We start from the raw sequence: 16255 nt of genomic DNA, 5'->3' as shown, positions 1-16255 counted from the left end.
TGTATTGCAACCTATTCTATCCAGGCTTAAACTCTTGATAGTCAAACAAAATCTAGCATAAGTATTTAGCATAATTAGCCTGCTTGCATTTAACAAAAACAAAGATACGTATGTTTGTCGCAAGAAGTTGCATTGATGACTCTTACTGTGACCAAAATCAGACACAAGCAACTTTGCAACAAAAGACTTGAAATCTACAAACTAAAAAAACCCCACAGGTCGCAGAACACCTACCTGAGCTCATCTATGCTCGGTTGCAAAAGACTTGTGGCTTAAGGTTCCCTACTCCGCATATTATATTCTAGCATAGTTTGAATATAAATAAATGAAGCCATATTTCTTAAAATCCTAACATTATAATTTAAAACTAGCTTATAATCCCGTGTCATACACGAGATGCAAGTTCTTCCTCGCCCTCCTCCAACTTCGCTAGCCACCATGGGGCCCTCCTCTGCATCCCTGTCATCAACCTCCTTAGCCTTCTACCATTTTTACCGTCACAACTCACACAAAAATCCGTATGCTCGAGAAAAAATCCTAATTAAAACCTAAGAAAACCCCTCTGGTCTCCACGCTCTCCTTCTTTCCTCGCCCTCCTCCCCTCCTTTCCCTCCCCCGTAGATGGCCTCCCCGCCACCCTTTACCTTCTTGCTGCCTTCATCGGCCATCACGAGACCCCTCAGCGCCTCTATCCTCAACCTTTTTGGCCCTCTACTACTCACACCGCCACAACTCGCATAAAAATCTATAGGCTCAAAAAAACTCCAAATAGAACCTAAAAAATCCCTCCGATCTCCGTGCTCTCTTTCTTTCTTCACCCTCCGCCTCCTTTCTCTCCCTGAATGAAACCTAAAAAAAACTCTTCAATCTCCATGCCTCCTTCCTTCCTCGCCCTGCTCCACCTACTTCTACCCCCATCGCCCCGACAATGATCTCCCCACCACCCTCCACCTCCCGCTGCCTCGCCACCCACTGCGAGATCCCCCTCTGTATCCTTATCCTCAATCTCCTCAGCCTCTACCATTTATACAGCCACAACTCACACAAAAGCCCATACGCTTGAGGAAAAAACTGAACCAGAGCCTAAGAAACCCCTTTGATTTTCATGCTCTCCTCTGCCACAGATCTTCATCTGTTTTCGTTGATTTTTTCAATATTTTCTCCACAATCAAGAAAAGACACATGGCAAACGATATCTTACAAAAAAAATATACACATGATAGATAAATACTGATACCTCTATTTTAATATATATAGATACATAGATACCACTCTCCTCAACATACCCATGCTTTTAGAACTGAAAATTTGAAAAAAATAAAAATAAAAAACATTTTAATTGCCAGATTGCCACTGGCGCACCACTCCTTACACCCTCAAATTCTTGAAAATAAGATTTTAATGGCGACTTGATTTTTTATTTTGAAAGAAAAAAAGGAAAAAGAAAAGTTTATATCAAACATGGATTCTTAATGCTATAACATGAAACAGCATCACAGAAAAACGGTTCTATAGCCTTTTTTTTTTTTTTACAACTTCTGACAAACCATACCATGATACCAAGGACGGGCTATCTTTTTGTTTTTTCCATGTGCTTTTTTTGCCCGTGCATTTCTACGGTTAACGTGGATATGTAGAAATTAGCATTTCGTAATACCACATAAAACTCATCACAAGTAGAATCTCAAAATTCATAAAAAAAAATTACCTTGAATGTAACTGAAAGAAGTCAATGACATGAAGCGTTTAGGTAATAAACAAAAAGGCGCAAATGAGCTTCCATTGGGCAACGATATTGTCATATGAGATGCTACAGTTTGATTCAATCGTCAACCACACAAACTTCTGCAAAATAATTCGGATAGGCTCCACCGGTACTGGTTTAAGAAGGTTTAAGAACCTGACTCATAGGTTGCAACCTAAGAATAAAAAAGTTTAAAAGTTGCTATATATATTTCATAACCAAATTGATGGAAGAATTCGTAATCAAATGGTATTAATCCATAAATAAAACAGGCTGCAGGAGAACTTTGGAAGAAGTACGGCAACACAATTCAACAAATTCATAGAGAAGGCAAAGCCATCTAAGAGCTAATCAAAAATTTATATTAATTTATGTTTTTTCAGAGAAGGCAATGTAAAAATGACATATTGCAAGGAAAAGAAAAGGGATTATGAACCTCCAAAAGAAATAACACTATTGGACTAACACTGTTTTACCTATAAATCAAGATTAATACAAGATAGCCTAAAGCTATGATACAGCTCTTCCCGCGAATGACCGTCTTTCGGCTTCTGCTTTTGCAGAATAATACCAAAGTATATATGTACAATGCGGCAGGCTGCATTTCTCATTTTCAAACAGGAATCTCTCCTCAAATAATCTCTGATTTGAATGGAGAGCCATCTCATAGAAAGTTCCTCTCATTACCGAAAAAAAAAAAAAAAAAAAGGATACTTCCTGGACTGTCTGAGCAAGCTGCCGTTGAATCCAGATCAAAGAATTTCACCTATATAAATGTAATGTCAAAAGATGTACATGGATCTGTGTTGATTGATAAAAGAAAGATGAATTACTTGACCAAAAACTTGTGGCATACCATTAGCTGTTGACAACAAGATGCTTATCTTGGTCTCCAGTAACCAGGTGCTGCAGAAGCAGAAAGCAGAATTCATTTAAGCAAAATTCACCAAAACCATGTTAGCTGAACCAATCTGATTAGCTGATGTGTTTAAATCGGGATGTGCAGCAATGTTAGACTATCTTAATATGAACTATAAAATAAATATAGGACAATATAATTAATAAAAAGGCCATATTTTTTAGCTGTTGCACCTCCAGCCACTCGAGAAACTCGACTCTCTATTGATGGTCTTGAAGCAGATACAGAGTAACCGGACACCCTGGAATGAGGAGGCCACCCAGGGCATGGAATTGGTGGGGGATCTGATGGTGGACCATAGTGGGACAGAGAAACAGGAGATGCCTCCACCGTGTCAGAAACCGATGGACCTGCACAGAAAAGCATTAATTTCAGGTCCATAATAACAATTAGTGCAGACATATTCTATCATTAAAGAAAATGTCCTCCATTCCTGCTGAAATAGAGCATACTACCAGAACGAAAAGCTAGAGAAAACCGGCCCCTCTCGACAATCTCTTGTTGGACTGGTCCCCTTGCACCTCTATCACCATAGAAGTTACCCCTATGGACATCATGTACATGGTGGAACCTCTCAGTGAATGCAGAACAATTCCCCCAGGGTTGAGCACTTTGTTGTGGTCCAGCATGCACATAGGAGAACTGATTTGAAACTGCTGGAGGGGGCGGCTTTAAGTGACAAGTCTTATTGCACATAGGTGCAGTGCCCATAGACTGAAAGTTAGTCCCAGAATTGTTAGCTGGATGAGAAACTGGAAGGCTGCCATAAGAAATAGAGGAATTATGAGATGCTACAGGTGGTGGCATCTCTTTTGAAGGACCACCATATCTAGGCATATAATATGGAACCAACTCTGAGGGCATCGAGTTGGCATTCAGAGTACTTGGATGCTGACCAAAAGACTCTGATTGTTGATTTTGCATATTCTACACAATCAAAAAAGAGGCTTAAATTAGAAACAGTGAAACTCCCACACCACATAATTTCGTTGGGAAAGCTGAAGAACTCACATGGGTAATGCTAGAAGGGTGCAAGTCAGCAGTATCAGCAACAGCATGTGATCCGGGTTGATGTTGTGAAACAACAGTACGTGCGCTGGAGCAAGGGGGAGGCAAAGGTGGAGGAGATGATGGCAAAGGGGGTGGAGATGGTGGCCTTTCCTGAGGGAGTGGAGGAGCAAAGGGCAACGAATGATGCTGATCAGGTTGATCATGAGTACTGCATATGGTATCATCTCCTGGAACATGAGAGGAGCATCTCACTTCAACTTCACAAAGAGGAGCTACATCCTCCATCTCAAGCTCACCATCAACATCTTCTAGGATACGCCGGTGCTTCTCAGCAATTCCCTTCTCATGGTCAACTACAGCGTGCCGTTCTGGAGTAACAGCCTCGAAACCTTTTTCATCAGAAGCATTTGCTTCCTCATCTTCAAGCAAAGTAGTATGAAGCAAGCATGGCAGTTCGAAACTGGTATTGCTGAAGCCAACAAAAAAAAGGAGCAAAATAAGTACAAGTGAGAAGCATGATCGCAGCAAGAGAATAAATTACACTGATACTGCAGTACTCAAGAAATTCAAAAATTGTAACTACTTTTTCCAGCTAACATAATCCCTTGAACTTTGTTTTGCCAAAAAGACTAAACCGTCTAATATATATACGGAATTATCAAATACACCATGACCACCTCCTTAATGAATATCCAGCTCACACCAGCATACCCCCAAAATGTACCTGTATGATCATTATTATCACTATGAAACATCTTCTGTCCCCTACTAATTCTTTTTAACATTGACTGGATCAAGGAAAAAAATATATATAAATTGCTTCTGCAAAGTAGATGTTCTTAACGACCTTGTAAACACTCAGAGTTACTAATGTAAAAACTAGAACATATCAATAATAACATGGGTTATGAAGAAAGGTTTGATATGAGATCTAACAAGTTCTCATTTAACAGGCCTGGAACTCCACCAAAGACCAGACTTTAGCCTGAAAGTGTACCAAACTGACTAAACAGGATATACAATGCATTGCTAAAGCTTTAGCATGCTCTTAGCATGCATGCAGAAGTGCACATCCACACACGAGAGAGAGCGAGCAAGAGAGAGAGAGAGAGAGAGAGAGAGATTCATAACATCTAAAGTACCCAAAAAAATTGATATTTCAATCATATCTTGCAAATAAAACAGAAGTTCCTAATGTGGACAGATTTTAAATGATGTTATGGAATAGTAGTGCTGTTACAACTGCCCACCTAGGCGCCTAGCCCAGCCCAAACTATCTACGTGAGGCCTGCCTAGATGTCCCAACTACTGGATGATCCCCTTCAGTATCGGGCACTCCACTTGGGTCATTGGGAATCCTCCTGGGCTGTCCAGATCAATTAGGCACTTGCCCAGCCAAACAGTACCCAAGCCAAACCATTTGAGCCTCGGCTTGACTGAACCTGTTCACTGGCAACTCGGGGAGGGGGGGGGGGGAATGAAATGTCAGAGCCAAACCATCGACCTTCCCATCCCCTCTTTCTCTTCGCTCTCTACCTAGGGCTGTCTCTCAGCTCCGACAGCTAAAAAGGGGCTCCGTTCCACCAGTGAATCACTCTTAGCAGTTATAAGAGTCAAACAAGGACCATGAGACACTTGGTGTCAAGAGATGAACGGTGATTCAAGAGGGACCTCAAGATAAGTCCACATCTCTCTCACTTTTTCTGTTTTCCTGAGACAGTTGGCACCAAGGGCCACGAGACGCTTGGCATGGGGATCTGAGGGGGACCTCAAGGTAAATCTGCATCTCTCTCACACTTGTCTTCATGAGAAAAAATTCCGTTATATGGACATATCATCTACTTAGCACATAGTATTGGTGGGGATTATTGTTGTTCATCTATTTAAAAGCCAACCACCAGTGGTTTAACAGGGTCCTAAATTCAAATCCCAGTGTTCTTTCTTTGTTCACCTCGTCTTTAACCCACAACCAAAAGACATGATAAAATAAACAGTGATTCTGTTCCTCTCATCTGTTTGTGCATTTTTTTTCGTTTTTTTTTTTTTTTTAACTTTTTCCTCATTTGGATTTTGGAGTTATAATTGATGTTATCAAGTTTCTTTTGCATATTTTTCACCCTGCCATATTTTAGTCATCATTTGTGTTCTACTGATTGATGATGGGTTAATTATTATCATATCTTGTATTCTATATTTTAGCTCAAGTTGGACTGGGAATTTCAAATGTGTTCAAATCACATGAAGGGATTGGAAATTCAATTTTACTATGGCTTCTACTCTTTTTGTTGTGTTTTCTTGTTTTCCATCTTAGGAAAATGAGAGCTTAATTGTTTCATTTTCCAACAGCTTATCTTTTATTTTGCTCTGTTTTATTTTTTTGTTGTACTAGAATAGCAGTGTCATTGCTATAATCATAGTAGCAAGTAATAACATATTAGCGTTACTACCATGATCATAATACTATGAGGTAACATACGACTGTTACTACTAAATAACAGTCGTATCATCATATATAATTGATATGATTTCTATATATTGTCACTTTTCTTTTTTTCTTTTAGCATTATTTTTTCCCTTAGCATTGCTACATATCCTTGAATCATGTGATATTGATAGCTTATCGAGAACAATATCATTTTTAATCAACAATTGAAATATATGAAGGTACAAATTATTTTGTAAATTTTATATAAATTTTGTCATTTTTGGTGGGTGCCTAATAACCCAGTCTATTGCCTAGCTTATAGAAGGGTCCATCACCTGGGGTCACCTAGGCTATTTGACAATTATGACAATGAGTTAATTCAATTAAAAGGCAGACAAATCGATTAATATGTTTGTGTAATAATTCGACACCTTAATATGTTTGTGTCATAATTCGACACCGGGTTTCTAATATAAGTACCAAGTAATAATGTGCCACACCTATGCCATTTATGAGATGGCATGCACAGTAACATAAAGCATCATGTCATCCCATGCATGTCAAAAGGCTCATTGGCAAAACCGGGTTGAAGCATATGCATATCAGTCCATGCGGGTTGATGGAAAAAGAAGCATGACATATTGGTGCAGATCATGGCGCCACCCTATCACTATGTCAGTACAGAGTCCGCTTCAGCGTATCACTCCATACCGTCTACCGGTACCAAGCTGGTGTGGTACACTCTATACCATCCAGTTTGGTACCGGATGGAGTACCATGGACCCTCATAAGTCAGGGCAATGCTAGGCTCATAACTAGCTGGCACAGTATGTACCATAGGGTAAGAACAAATACAACAAATGAGACCAAAGGGAAAAGAAATATAGACATAATTTTTATAGCTATTCAAACCAAGGGGTAGCAAACCTTGTATTAGTTTGTCCAATTAGATATATGCGTGTGTGTGTGTGTGTGTGTGTGTGTGTGTGTGTGTGTGTGTGTGTGCACATGGTAGATCATTATATCTTGAAAAGCTAAATAATTTATGTAGAAGGTAAGTAGATAATATAGAATCGAGCATCAGGCAGGGATTAAAAGAATAATGAGACAATGGAAGTACAGATGGTGGTGCATAGGCATGCACAAAGAAAAGAATTGACGTTGCCCAAGTCAAAACTGAATGATGTAGTGTATGTGTCAATTACATGTAAATTTAGTTACCTTTAATTTTTGGACTCTGTTTTACTTAATATACTATTTATTGGGCCTCAGGAGTATTATATTTAAATCCTGGAAGAAGGTTACATATTTTTCATTTTCCTGTGATTTTGTAATCAAATCAGGGGACTATTCAGATTATGAAGTTATAGTCCTATTTTCAGTAGCAATATTATCTACAGGCCCTAACAGTTCTGTTCACTTTAAGAAAGTTCTGAAGTCATGAGGATTGTGCTTTGAAGAGATTTTGATGGCTTTTTTATGCCAGGAGCTATAGAATTATAATTTTTTTTGCTACTTTAGGTTTGCCCTGGCCCCTAGTCAAATGAATGCTGAAGTTTAGGTTTCAATTAGATTTAGATGCAGTTATTTTTAATTATCGGACTTTATTTTACTTAATATATTTATTTATTGGGTGTCAGGAGTATTATATTTACATCCTGGAAGAAGGTTATGTATTTTTCATTTCCTGTGATTTTGTAATCAAATTCTATTCAGGTAACAAATTTATAGTCCTATTTTGAGCAGCAATATTATCTACACGCCCTAACAGTTTTGGTTGCGAAAGTTCTAAAGTCATAAGGATTGTGATTTGAGGAGATTTTAATGGCTTTATGCCAAAAGCTTAGAGGTGAAACTGGATTGGATAATATCTGTTCGGATCCATTTTCATATCCAAATCTATCTGGATATAAGTAGAAATTTAAGCATCCGACTAATATCCATATCTGTTAAAGAAAAATGCATATGGCTATGTATAGACAACTATCCGATCCGTATCCAAATATCCAATTCCATTTGTGATCCTATTTAATTTATATAGCACTCATGAAGTTTTAAAGAAAATAAATGACCACATTAACATGCTATTAACTTCACTTATCATCCACTTAATAATATCTTTAGTTCTGTGGTCATGAAGTTTAATTATTCAACTTATATCCATATTTTCGGTATCCGATTTGTCTTTGTGTGGATATGCTAGTATGATCTGTATCCAATCTGTTTTCAGCCCTACATGAGCTATAGAATTACAATTTTTTGCTACTTTAGGTTATCATTTTTTTTTACAAGGAAAATTCCATTCTCTTGGAAATCCTATTTTTGGAAATATTAGTGCAGCATAACCTTAAAAAAAGGAGAGGAGTTTGTTCTAATTTAGTTTGGCAGCAATTAATAAAATTCACATGATTTCTTCTCCAAAGCTGCATCTTTCCTGGTTGATCTTCATCCTTAGGGCCCATCAATAGCTCCCTGAAGCAAGTTTGTTCTTTTTGGGCAGAAATAATCAGAAAAATACCCAAAAAAAAAGAATTGAAATTTATTCTTGAATCTAGGGTCTTCACAACTTCAATTGAGGACTTAATGTACCATTAAGCAACAAAAAACCTGTTATCCAAAAGAATATTCATGAAATCACATAGGCCTGTGATAGAAAAACTCTTCCAATTTAGGCTATATAACCAAATCAGGAGGATAGAAAAAGGATGAAACTGTCTGGTATTTTTCTAGTATTTTGCGCGCACAGTCTTCTCTGCAGAGACTAAATGTTGCCTTGTTCAATAAGACACATCGATTAAGAGACACACAGGTAGTGCCATGATTATTCCTTCATTTAGGACTTCAATAAGAGTGCATGACCTATTGCACCAACAAGTAGTGATATTCACTTTCCATTTTGAGGACCACATTCTCCAAGACTTTAGTAGGAACTTCAAACATTGGACAACCTTACATGAATAAACCCTTATTCAACTAGATTGCTTGGAGGTTATTCTTCTATTGAAGTACATATGAAGGCTTGTGGTCTCTTTAGGTAGAAAAAGCTCATGGACCAAGAGATCATTTTTGGAGTAGACAGGCCTCCATATTGCATATTCTAAATGTAAAGGTATATTTGAGGAGAAGGATGATTGCATGGAGGAGATTATCCTGATAATTACATTGTTTACTGCTTGACCACTGCAAGAGTATAATCAATCAAGCAGTTCTAGATGACTAAATATCCTCCACAAGATCTGTTAAGCAATTAACTGTTGGCGGACAGGCTCAAATTGGATTAATGGCGGAGCACATATATCCCTCCAAGATTGAAAGCATAGGCCATCGAGTGTTGTAGCATAGAAGCCAACATTTATAGCATTTTCATCACCATGTGTTAAACAGTGGACTAAACATGGATCTTGTAAGATGTTTTCAATTTTATTTCTTTCTTTTATATGTTAAGATTCTTCTAGAAAGAAAGAAACAACCTTCTTCAAGTCATAGTAGAAGCACTTGGATCCACAGGAAGGGGAGGGATTATGTGTTTCTCACTTCCATATGTACCTCTGTGAGAGGTACCATCCATTGCAATTTACCTTCAGACTGTAAGGATGAAAAGAAGAATCTCCCCTTCGTGGTGAGACTCCATGCTTCAAAGGTGAACTCCTTCAACCATGGATAACCAGGCAATTTATTGTTGTGACACCATAAGTTATCTCCCTCAAGGTTCTCAGTATTCTACTCTTTTCTTATTAGCAATTTCTTAGTCTTATCCTTTCAAATTCCCATCTAGACCTCTAAAACAACCTATTTAGTCTTAAACACCAATGACTTGATATTATGCCATGCAGTCAGATCAGAAGCTTAAATTAGAGCCTTTAAAAATAGCATACAGAAATTACCTTTTTTAGGGTTGGAGTTGTTCTAAAGTTTGATGTATATAACTAAGCAACATTACATAAACAAAACTGTTCAATGCACTATGATGGTGCCATCCTACACTATAATCAAATCATTCTCCAAAGCATGTATCGTGCCAATAATGCCTCCAAACAATTACACCAGAAAACAGTAAAAAAATAAAAAAATAAAAAATAAAGCCCACTATATGATTATAAATTGGAAAAATTTTTGACAATGTTGAGTTGTTGACCGATGATGTCTGATGTTTTTTTTTTTTTTTTTGAGATCTTAACAACTGACATACTCAAAATTTAATCCCTATGTTACCCTTGAACTAATGATGTACACAAGATTCTAGCAAAAGCGAGTACAATGCCTGCCTCTTTTCCCATCGGTTTATGTGTTCCTACTTTCTAGCAAGTTTCAATAAGATCCTAGGTTTCTATTATAGAGCAACCGGAGCAGCTGATTCCTATGTAGTTCATCGGCACATCTGCACCATTCGAGATACTAGCATCAAATATACAAAAAAAAAAAAAAAAAAAACAAATTCAAATGGAGCTATATGCACTTTGATACAATGTTTTCAAGGGGATTTGTAATGAGTAGTCAAAATAAAACAACCGGAATTTTATTTTAAAATGGACAGTAATCACAAAAATATTCATGCAGAAGTCAATGGAAAATCTGCTATCACTAATGACAAAATAAGTAACAATCACAACTCTAAAACAGTTGGTCCATCAACACATAAATCAATATGACCCAATGCCAGAGCCATTAGTTCCTTGCAACTACATTTCCAGTCCAACAAAGGCATCATATGTTACTTCAACAAGCCCTAGCAGAATAATATGCAAGAGGCAGCAAAAAAGAGTAAGGGCTCCATAGTCTTTAGAAGATTCCATGTAGAATTCTAAGGTTCTCTCCTATATTTTCTTCAAATAAAGAATACAAAAGAATTCTACCAATACCAATACGTACAACTATTGCATACATGCCAAATGCCAAACTTCGATACAAATCAGGTAGTATGGGTCATGGAGAGTACAGAACAGGGGTGGATGGAGCTAGGCAACCATATTCTATTATATTATCTCCTTTCACCTGATAATTCCAGTCACTTTGCATAAACACACAATGAAATATTAAACATAAAATCTACTGTGTGTGTGTGTGTGTGTGAGAGAGAGAGAGAGAGAGAGAGAGAGAGAGAACCGCACCTTCCATACTCATCAACAAGCATTCCCTCCATCTCCCTGACAGGATCATTAAGAGCCCTCTCATTTCTTGATGGACGTCGAGAAGAAGCACAGGTAAACGATGCTTCATTTACAGAATCAAGCTCTCGTATGTGATGGCGGATAATGCATTCTGGAAGGGTTTTTCTCTCAAGCCATAATCTCAAAACCTTTATACACAAATACAAAAATCAGCAAGCATTAGATTGTAGAACATCACCCCACCCCCCACGCCCACCCATGTGCCACAGCCGCGGGCGTGCGCGCACACAAAAGAAAGAAAGAAAGACAGGCTGAAGGTTCTCGCCTTAAGGCACTGCCTGCGGTTTTCTCGTGCTGCATTTCCAGGAGGTGCCGCAGCAGATAACAAACGTGGAAGCACTGATTGAACAAGAGAAGGGTAAACATCTCCGGCTCCACCTGGAAAGGTTTAGGAATATTTGTTAAATGTTAACATTCATTAACAAGCAGCATGGAAAAATAGCTCACAAGCTACAAAAACTGCAATACAGCTACCTTTTTGACTTCGCGAGCATTGAGTAATTGAATCTACAAGGAAGAATAGGTCGACCCTTCTGTACAAGTTAGACTCTCTTTCCAGGGTCTGAAGAAGAATATCAACTACCTAAAGTGAACAAATAACATAGCAGCAGAAAACAAGTGAAGTCAATATTGATAGAGAATATTGAATTTCGGTCAATTATTAAAAATAACAGGCAATTACAAATGCACCTAATGAAGTATGTTCCTCCTTTAGCAATTAACTACAATTTAAACAGGCCGAACGAAAAGATGAAATCTTTTCAGAAACATCTTTTCAGAAACAGAAAGATTCTTCTATAGCAACGCTGGGGATCTTCAAGAAATTATGTTATAGAAAGAATCTCACAAGTCTGAAGCTAGATATACAAGTTAATATACCCATGTAGTTAGTGTGGGAAAGATTATAACATCACTTTCGATATTACTGAAAAGCAAAACAGAAGATCATGAGCATCATTAAGAGCTTAGTAATGACAACTTGTTGGTCTCAACAACCACATGAAACACAAGAAAAGAAATACTTTTGCTGGTTCCAGTGTAGAAATTTCTTGGAACCATGCACGTTGAAAAGCAGCACCAGGAGAAAGAAAGATGCTACAGCCCACAAAACAGAGGGCACGGAACATAGAGGAAACTGTGAAAGGTAACTCATTCATCTCAAAAATGATGTCAGTTCACAGACCAGCAAAGCAGAGCAGCAGAACATGAATATTTCTTAGAATTTAACTATGCATGTTTATCATCAATGGAGAAAGCTTTTCACATTTGGGTTGGCGCAGGTAGTGGAGTAACAGGAGTCGAGTAACAGGAGTCAACAATTATAAGAAGCAAAATCAACTTGCACGATTTTCAACCAAGAGAATCCAATCGTAAAAGACAAAATAAACGAAAGAAGTGTCGTGAAATGTGGCGAGATTTTCCCTTCAACCATGATAGAGTTCCAGCAGAGACAAAGCACATGAAACCACATCGGACAAAAAGAATGATTGCTCTATCTCATGTATCAAGTCCCACATTACGAGCTCACCGAATCAACAAGGGCTACCTATCCAGGTATAACACACTAAAAGGGGCAGCTAATTAATATAGAGAAGCAAACATTTGCAAGCAAGAGCTAATCCAGATATAAGCCACCACACCAATTTATACCCATAGTATGATCACGAGGCACAATTAGATTAAGAACCAGTAATGACATCAAGGAAGTCGTGCTTAATTATGTGACCATTTGAGCTGAGCTGAGTGTGTAACTGAGGGGGGGGGGTGTGTGTGAGAGAGAGAGAGAGAGAAAGGAACAAGATTTTCGGAACTGGTACCGGCGGCCGTATCGGCCGGCCAGTGGTATGGTATGGTACGGTTCCATACCGTACCGGACCGATGCAAACCGACCAAGGCAAAGGACCCGAACCGGGAGAAGAAAAAGAGAGAAAGAGAGAGGGGGAGGAAGAAAGAAAAGGAGGGAGGAGTCGGAGGGGCTGCCGGACAATGCAGTCCACGCGCACGGTGCCGCGAGCGTGAAACAGGGGCGTCCGGCTATTTTTTTAAAAAAAGACCAAAATAGTTGAAGCCAGCAATTGGTTTGCCTGCTTCACTTACCACAAACGTGAAACAAGGATGTCCGGCTATTTTTTTTAAAAAAGGCCAAAATAGTTGAAGCCAGCAATTGGTTTGCCAGCTTCACTTAAGTGAAGCCGGCAATCTAATTGCCGGTTTCACTGTTGTCTTTTTTTTTTTAAAATTTCAAAGTGAAGCCAGCAAACAGATTACCGGCTTCACTATTCATCTTCGTTTTTAAAAAAGGGCGATGAACAGGGGCTGTCGCCCCTATTCCACAGCTGCGGCTCTGCGTGCCCGTTTTCACCGTCCGTTGGCCACGGCGGCTACCCGACAAATACCGATGGCCCTTCCGCTGGCCTATGGTACATCGCTCCCCCCCTGAACTCTCGCTCTTGTAAAAGCCCTATCGGACGATAATTGGGCACAGAAGCCCTCCGACGGCCGAGGTTTCCCTCCCTCTCCTCCTCCCTCTCTCTCTCTCTTTCTCACTTTCCCTCTCTTTCTCTTTCCCTCTCCCTCCTCCGATATACCAACTTCGCTGGCCAAACCAATACGGGATGTACGGGCCGATTCGGCATGGTACAGAAAACCCTGGAGAGGAACATCTAAGAAACCCCTCCTATTATTTGCTACTAACTGGGTGATTGTTTTCGAGGAACTTCACCCATCGCATCTGTAAGGACTCAAAGATAAAGAAGAAAAAAGGGGACAGACAAACATCTAATAAAACTTAAAGATTTTGAAAAAGAAAAAATTACAGCACTGAATGAACAAACATTCATATCAAAGAGAGAATTGCAAGTGCCACAAACAAATTCAGGAGGGCAAGATTCCCAAAAAAAGAAGCTCAGCCAATAACTATGTATAAATGTGAAAAGTCAAATGAGTCAAGATCAAGTTTCCTATCTGCAAATAAAGCAAACCTTCAGATTTGGACTAAATTGGAATGCAAATATTCAGACCTGGACCTGAGATGAGAATCGAAGATATTATGTGGAACACATGGAACTAGAAGGCCTTAACATAGTAAACCTATAGGATAGATTTCAGTGGAGATTGTTCTCCATTCATATGACAAAAAAGAATTGAAGGTATGCTTTTGAAACAATGTATTCTTAAGTTTTATCATTCAATACCTCAAAAATATGATTTTCTGCAAGCAAAAATTACCACAAAAATGCAATTTTCTTCAAGCAAAAATTACTCACAAAATTTCGTGGAATGAAAGAGATTTCGATATCATAAAGGGATGCTTGCGCAATACTTACTAGCTCAGAAGATTGCCTAACCAAGTAAATAGAAGGGTAAACAATTGATGGATCATAAAGTACAGAATGCATGAGAACAAAGTGAATACAGATGGCAAATGGCAGCCTTTTCTGTTTTGCCTTCAATTTTTATGTGTATTCAATCCAAAGTAATTAAATCTACACAACCATTCATGCATCAATCATGTTTGTGTCCACTATGGTACCGGTGCAGATTGGTACTGGAAGAAAACAAAAAGGGGGCTATTTCACCCTTTTTTGCTCAATACAGGTCGATAATGGTCTAATACAAATACCATACTAGAGGGACATCAGCAGGTGCCTGTTTGCGCCAGTTGGTCCAAGCCTGCATCCCAAAACCAGCCTGTCACCAGTCCAGTTCAGTATAGTCGCTATTGATCAGTTCTTGGATCATTGACACAATCTTTTATATTGTTGCCTCAACACCGACCTCTTTTCACTCTTGGACTATAGGGACTCTGCATTCTGAAATCCATGTTTTTGTTTTTTTGAATAGCTTTCCATCTTAGTAATCAACTTTTCCAACAAGCCAAGGATTGAAAATGCTGAGACATTAGTGGGACGGCCCTTCCCAACATAATGGAAGGTATCCTAGTGTCCCACGGGACGTCTCACCAAGACCTGAATCTTTATCAGAAATACTTCAGCTAGAGATAATTATTCAAAATCTAGAAAGAATCTGGCAAATTCATCAAAAGTTTGAAAATTCAAACAACAAAGAATTAGAAAATAATAAAACTGGAAAAAAAAACATGATATTTCTAAAATACTTATAAACTTTTAATTTGAAATAAGTATAGGATAAGCAAAATAACAAATAATAGCCAGTGTTGGCAACAATCTATAGTATCATTAACTTGCAACATATTTTTTAAATTAATCATGAACAACTAGTGAATAAATCATAAAATTCGTGTATAATTCAAGAATTGACTGGTTCAGGATTTATTCATTTTTCGAGAACAATTCAGCCAAGAGAAGACTAAAAATAATTCAAGAAATTTTCAATAATTCAGAGAATATTGTAACTCCACCAGAACAAATGCGGGCAATCAATGTTACCTAGAGAATTCAATTTTTTAGTTCCCAACATGATGACCGACAACACTATTAAACACTTGAATATGACATATCTGAACATGTTCATGGCACCACAAGATAGTGTATTGCCACATCAACTATAAGTATCAGCACTTTGCGTGGATTTTTACTGTGTCTTCAAAGGGCACCAGATGCAAGTGATGGCTCTATATTTTCAGCACATGAAGTGTTTAACCATACATTTTTAAGGTGCCCTTGACACTTCTATCATGTGCCACATCATTATCCCTTTCTCTCCAATGTAAAATATCATGAATGGAATTGTTTCGGAAGGATTATTCATGAATCAATCAGTCTAGCAATCTTTTACGTATAATTTTTTATGCGCTTATATTTTTTATAGTCGTTAAGGGACAGATTTTGAAAATAGTAAATTTACTTGGGTTTTACGCAAACCAGCTGAAAGTAGGGGCAAAAGTGTTTAACATGTGCAGCTGAAGAATAAGAATATATATTCATAGTTTTTTAAGTGGCAAATCCGGCAAAACAGTAGTTGGCAAAGCTATACCATGACATGAAACATGCATGCTTCTTGAAAAA

General features: G+C 38.3%; 1 protein-coding gene across 1 annotated transcript in view; it reads right to left on the bottom strand.

Moving 5' to 3' along the window:
* Positions 1-2172: 2172 nt before the first annotated feature.
* Positions 2173-16255, bottom strand: part of LOC105057763 (protein HUA2-LIKE 3) — a 35195-nt gene continuing 21112 nt past the window's right edge. Inside the window, exons 5-12 of the mRNA XM_010940453.3 lie at positions 11742-11850; positions 11533-11645; positions 11208-11395; positions 3675-4143; positions 3119-3590; positions 2837-3013; positions 2601-2650; positions 2173-2510 (exon numbers count right to left, since the gene is read on the bottom strand). Of these exons, the coding sequence (XP_010938755.1) occupies positions 2625-2650; positions 2837-3013; positions 3119-3590; positions 3675-4143; positions 11208-11395; positions 11533-11645; positions 11742-11850 (1554 nt within the window). The 3' untranslated portion in view covers positions 2173-2510; positions 2601-2624. The remainder of the gene's footprint in view (positions 2511-2600; positions 2651-2836; positions 3014-3118; positions 3591-3674; positions 4144-11207; positions 11396-11532; positions 11646-11741; positions 11851-16255) is intronic.

This window comes from Elaeis guineensis, chromosome 14 (assembly GCF_000442705.2).
Source record: "Elaeis guineensis isolate ETL-2024a chromosome 14, EG11, whole genome shotgun sequence".
NCBI lineage: Eukaryota > Viridiplantae > Streptophyta > Magnoliopsida > Arecales > Arecaceae > Elaeis > Elaeis guineensis.
This window is presented reverse-complemented; position numbering and strand designations above follow the sequence as displayed.